At 44.9% G+C, this 6,000-nt stretch overlaps 1 protein-coding gene across 7 annotated transcripts in view; it reads right to left on the bottom strand.

Annotated features, from left to right (window-relative positions):
• Positions 1-1,410: 1,410 nt before the first annotated feature.
• Positions 1,411-6,000, bottom strand: part of TRAF3IP2 (TRAF3 interacting protein 2) — a 39,769-nt gene continuing 35,179 nt past the window's right edge. For all 7 annotated transcript variants that reach the window (XM_059700688.1, XM_059700689.1, XM_059700691.1 and 4 more), the window contains 2 exons: positions 4,332-4,406; positions 1,411-1,993 (listed from right to left, as the gene is read on the bottom strand). In XM_059700688.1, the coding sequence (XP_059556671.1) occupies positions 1,847-1,993; positions 4,332-4,406 (222 nt within the window). In that variant the 3' untranslated portion in view covers positions 1,411-1,846. The remainder of the gene's footprint in view (positions 1,994-4,331; positions 4,407-6,000) is intronic.

Raw genomic sequence — 6,000 nt, 5'->3', positions numbered from 1 at the left:
TGCTGATGCCATTCTATTTATAACCATGTATAATCCTGAATGATGCCACTCCTCCGCCTGGGCAAAAAAGATAACAAGAGAGAAAGAAGATTTGAAGATTGTGTTTGGGGTGTTTTACATATTTGGAGTTAATCAAACAAGTAAGTCCACCTGGCCGGTATGGCTCAGTTGGTTGAGCATCGTCACGTGCACCAAAAAGCAGTCGGTTGGATTCCCAGAGGCAGCCTATTGATGTTTCTCTCTCTCCTTCTCCCAAAAATCAATAAAAAAACATATTTAAAACAAAATGAAACAAAAACACCCCAAACCAAGTAAGTCAGTTCTACCAGGTCTCAAATGCTATGAAGCTAAAGGTATTCGTCATTGAGTCTTACAAATGAGTATTTAAGGTATACTAGCCTTTCTTTTCCTTTAATAAAAACCCCAAACATAAAGTCATTCATCTTACTCAGTAGACATCAAGGTTATAATATAAATAAAACTAGTGTTTTTTGCATTTCATTAGCAAAGTTTATTATTTATAGTTGATAAGTATTGTTTTTGCTATGGTGACACATAAAGTTGAACTACCTCATAGTTTAAGAGGTTAGGCAGACAGATAAGGGAAGAAATAGCTGAAAAGTCTTCATATTGGATTATTCATCTTGGGCCATTATTAAAGTTATTCTACATTGTTCTACATAGAATATATATTTTGTTTATTCTTTTTTGTAGACAAAAGGAACAAGATATATTTTTTTCCCCTAAAATTATGAATGTGAGGGTATTGTTTAAAAAAAATAAGAAAATATCTGTTAAGAAAATGTAATTTCATCCCCTGGGAGAATATAATTATGAAAATGAAAACTTAGTTATTCTTGAACAGAGTATTTAGAATTTAGGTCCTAGACCTTAAAGCTTTTAGGGTCATTAGAAATACTTTTTGGTCCATGTCATTTTATAAACTAGTCCCCAGAGTTTCAGAAAAGTGAAAGGACTTGCTTAAGGTCACACAGCTAGTTCGTGATAGCACCGAGATTGGAAGACATCTCCCAAACCCCCATTCTAGCCTGCACTATACACCCCCTGTCACTTCATATAACACACAAATTTTTTACATATATATTAAGACCCTAAGAACTATGATTCTGTTTAGAATCATGGTCATGTGTAGTACAAAGTTGTTTTGTTTAAAAGTTCTACTGCAAGAATAAAATTTTGACGATTATGTTAAAAGGATTGTTTATCTGGCTTGAATCTTTTAATATAGTCTGTTACATCTGTCTAATATTATATCTAAGAAGCATTATTGTTGTTCCTTGAAGCAGCTACCCATATTATTATAAATATATATATATATATATATGTGTGTGTGTGTGTGTGTGTGTGTGTGTGTGTGTGTATTTTCTTTGAGATAAGGGAAACGCGATGTTACAAAAGAGTAAATGTTTTATTATTTGTACATGAATCCTTTTGGTCCGAGGCCACACAAGCATCTGGCTAACACATAAAAGTAGCCATAAGCAATGGGAGGGTGTTTGTGGTCATTTACATGTGGTCACTTATATGATCTCCTTGCTAAGCAGTGAGAGGCCCAGAGTGGACGAGTCAGACTGTTCGGAGGAACAGGCAGTGGGGATAAGAAGCAGGGAATGCAGAGCAGCCACGCCTGCATTCCAAAGACAGGGTCTGCAGAGGTCTCAGGAGGAAGAATCGGCTGCAAAACAGGTTTTCTGGGGTTGGAGGGCCCCTGAGGGACGGACTGCACACAAACAGCTGTGAATGCTGCCAGCCAGCCGCAGCTAGAGGAGTGCCTGCCAGAACAGGGTCCAGATGTGGCCAGCCCCCGTGAGCTGCGGCTGGGGTGTCACAAGGGCACCACCTGAAGCGTGGGCAGAGGCCCCCGGGGGGGAGCCACGTACTCTTCCTCTCTGAGCAGCCGCAGCAAGATGTTTTTTTTATTCTTGGGCCAGCTGTAGACGTGAGTGTTCTGTAGCCAGGTGGGCACATGCTCCTATGGAGAGAGAATGACAGGAGCAAAGGCCATTAGAGAAAAACCTGGATTCCAGATCCCAGGCTCGGTTCCCAAACATCTATGGCTTTCCCTTCTGGGGCATTTCCCACCAAGCCATCCTGGGAGTTGCAGTGTTTCGCTTTTGGAAGGGGTTAGCATGTGACGTGCTCTTGGCTTTGGGTGCAAGCTGTATATCTCATTATGGAAACCACATGTGCACAGCATTTTCTGTCAGTCTCCCAGGCTACCTGCCCTTTGCATTTCAATGTGCTTTTCACCACCCTCACATAAAAGGGGTAGGACCGAGGTCATGCAGAGTGATTCGAATTCCCCTGTGATTTTGTAAGAAGTATGCCAAGACTTAATCTAATTCATTATCCTTTCACTCCAGCCACAGGTCTGGCCTGCAGTAGAAGGATCCCAGCAGACCTCCATTAGCAGGCAAAAGCAGAAACTGTGAGCCGGGGATTGTGGGGTTCAGTTTCAGGCTACCCTCAAGGAGTGGGCATTCTGTTGGGGAAAGACAGAGATTGAATAAGTAAAATCATCTCGTGTGTTCGATGGAGATACATGCTGTAGAGAAAAATAAAACAGAGAAAGAGGATAAGCAGCGCTGGGGCCAGGATGAATGGTTTGCAGTTTTAAACAGGGTGTTCAGAAAAGAGCGGAGGGAGAAAGCTTTATAGAGACCTGAGTCCAGGCGGATAGAAGAGTGCGCCTGGCTGGTTCAAGGAGCAACTCAGTGTGGCTAGAGAAGAGCGAGTGAGAGAGAGTAGGTGAGGGTCCGGAAGTGGAGGGGGCCGTGTCACAGAGAGCCTTGCAGGTTTTTCTCTGAGGAGATGGCAGGCCTTTGGGGACGGCAGGATGAGCTGAGAAGCAGCACCTGCCGTGTGTCAGGCATCATGCTGGGTATTGATAACACCCAAATGAAGAAGACACAGGTACTGCCTTGAAGAGTTAATAGTCTTATGAGGGAGTCAAAATATAAAGAAAAAGAAACTGTTTTCTAGGCAACGGCATACCCAGGGGTCAGGTGGTAGGAGCAATCTGCCCTGAGCACAGGCAACAAAAGGATTGTTTGAAGAAGTTTTAAAAACATTAATAAAACCAACTGAAAGTTGGTCAGCTTTTTCCATCACCCTGCTTCAGTAATTCTAAACAGTGACTCCCAGTGCCTTTACCCCAACCACACACCACGAATCAAGGTCAGCACAGGGGAAGAGAGATCAGGAGAGGCTAGAGAGACTGGGTAACATGAGGATAAGCAGGGGTTCACTAGACAGACAAGTCAGGGAAGGGCACTGCTAGTAGAGGGAACAGAAAGTGCAAAGGCACAGAAAATGAAAGCATGTGTGCACGGGAGGGCATGCTCAAAGAGTCCAGTTTGACCAAAGCATAGAATCTTCTGCACATGGTGACAGGGAAGGCTGAGCATGTGGGCACAGGCCTGTCGAAGGGGCCTCACATGTCACGCCAAGAAAGGTGGAGATGATCTTGTAGTCTGTAGGAAACCACTATGAAACTTTTGAGCTGGAGAGAGATCAGAGCTACATTCTGGGTGTCCCTCTTTGATGGCAGAGCAGAGGATGGCTAATACGGGGTCAGAGTGGAGACAGGGAGACCAGTAAGGAGATCTTGCAGTGAGAGCCTGGGCAAGGGGTGGAAAGGCAGGCTATTGTGCAGGCTGTGAGCTGTGAAACCCTGGGTTCCCATTCACATAAACTGGGCCCTCCCTCACCCAGAAGTCTCAATGCAGTCCTGGCATCTAGGAGTGCAGCTGGGCCTGAGCTCAGGGTGCAGCAGTCTCACTTTCAAGACTTGACTACCTCACTGCCTTCCCTTTGCCAAGGCATGGCCTCAGGTGTGTTTTGCCCCCATCCCCCAAACCTGCTGGCAAGCCCTTCTGGTGCAAAAGCCCTCCTATAAACCACAGCTAAGTTCACTTTGATAATTGTGTAGATTTAATTCCTGTATTCTACAGCTTTGAGAGCTGAACTGTGTGCCACAAAATACTTCTGTGGAACAGCCAGCAAAAAAAGTACACATCTTGACTTTTATGTACAAGAGATAAGAAGTATCAGATGAACAGTCTCTTTTTGGCTCATAAGTTAAAACACAAACTACCTCTTTGTGTGTAATAGCTGTTCAAACAATTAGGACAGCGATGGTCTATCAGATAATACTATCTCCGTGCTGCTGAACTGAGTGGTGCAACTTGCTGATCTTTCTAACACTGTTCTTTAAGGAGTGATAGAGTTGACTAAGTTTTCCACTTAAAATCCCAGATAGCAAACAAAGCAAAGCTTGAATTCTGAGGGGTTTTTTGTTTGTTGCTTACCTTCTTAGCATTTGGGAAGAGCACAGGGATGAATCTGAAATTCATACTTCCTTGTTTTATAAACTCGATCTGCATCTGGAAGAAAACAAATTCAAGGTTTGATTTCAGGAACGAGGATGAGGAGTTAATGTACAGTACTCACAATCATGCGAGCCCACAGTGCCTTTATTCTGATTTCCTTGAGTGCCTCACCCTTATAATTTGAAGCTCTCCCCATTACACATCTATGCCATTTACTCATTCACCAGTCACTTACTGAAGGCCCAATCAGCGTCAGGCTCTGTGCTAGACTTTGTTTTAAGGATTAGGATTGGGGTCTGCTGAGCTGGTTGGCGTCAGCTCACAAAAGCCAGATGTGTGCCTCTTCCCAGTTCTGTGTTCAGTGTCTTCACATTGGTAGCTTGCAATTGGCCATCGTGAGAGTAGTTATACCACAGAAATGGGAAGATGCTATGAATCAGGGTTTTGTGTGTTGTTTTTTTGGGGGGGGGGGTTAAGGGTGAACCAGCTTACCAGAATACCGCTGATACAAGCAAACCCTGTCAGCACAAAGCCAGCAGTTCTGTGAGCAGTCAGAAGGTAAATTACCAACCAGTGCAGTGCGGAAAGTGTGAACAAATTGCTGTGGAAGCCCCAGATGGGGGCCATCCATTCTACATCAGTTACAAGGACAGTTACAAGGGAGGTGTCATTTGGATGCTGGAAGAAGAATGTGGTCAGGCAGGGGGAGAAGGGAAGGACGTTCTCAGCTAGAAAAGGGCCCGAGCAAATGCCCGGCGTGTGGCAGCAGTCAGTGGGTTGGGACCAGCAGGTAATGCCCTGCAGCTAGAGCACAGAATGGGCTTGGAGGTGAGGAAGGCAGGCTGGGGGGTCAGTTGTGAAGAGGCCTGACTTCCAAGCCTTAGGCTGCCCACACCAGTTCTCATTTGTCCTGACACTGCAGTGGTCCACGGAGCTTTAGCTGCCAGAGCTCCATCAAAACCAGAATTTTCAAACTGAGCGGAGTCAGAGTCTTCCAAATCCTGACCAGCACCAAGTTTGCAGGCTTCTGATGAGAAGGAGAAGAGGAATTATGCGTTCCAACTATTTCATCTTCCAATTGATCTTTATTATGGAGGAGTCTTTGTCATGCATGGAATAAAAACAGAACCGAGAAGGACATGCCAGTGGCGATGGCTCGTTACTGAATTCACCAAAGAAAGCCCTCCTAAACTCACACTCGTCCACACTCATGCTTATTTGCGTACACACCCAAGCACACAACACACAAGTCATCCACAAGGTGTTTTCTCAGAACCACCTCCCATTGAGAATCAGACGATGCCAAAAGCATGTTTTCGCCGGGGTCCTCAAACTACGGCCCGCGGGCCACACGCAAATACAAATATTGTATTTGTTCCCGTTTTGTTTTTTTACTTCAAAAGAAGATATGTGCAGTGTGCATAGGAATTTGTTCATAGTTTTTTTTAAAACTATAGTCCGGCCCTCACTGTCTGAGGGACAGTGAACTGGCCCCCTGTTTAAAAAGTTTGAGGAGCCCTGTAAGTGGCCAAAGTACTGCGCCACTCAAAGCACCAGCCACATCCGTGCAGACACGTGAGAGGGAGGGCACAGTTTACTCGTTAAGAGTTAAGCACTGGGAGCAGTTCCTGACTCCCGACTCCCAGGG

This window comes from Myotis daubentonii, chromosome 6, assembly GCF_963259705.1.
Source record: "Myotis daubentonii chromosome 6, mMyoDau2.1, whole genome shotgun sequence".
Classification (NCBI taxonomy): domain Eukaryota; kingdom Metazoa; phylum Chordata; class Mammalia; order Chiroptera; family Vespertilionidae; genus Myotis; species Myotis daubentonii.
The sequence above is the reverse complement of the archived record's forward strand: the minus strand, read 5'-3'. Positions and strand labels throughout refer to the sequence as shown.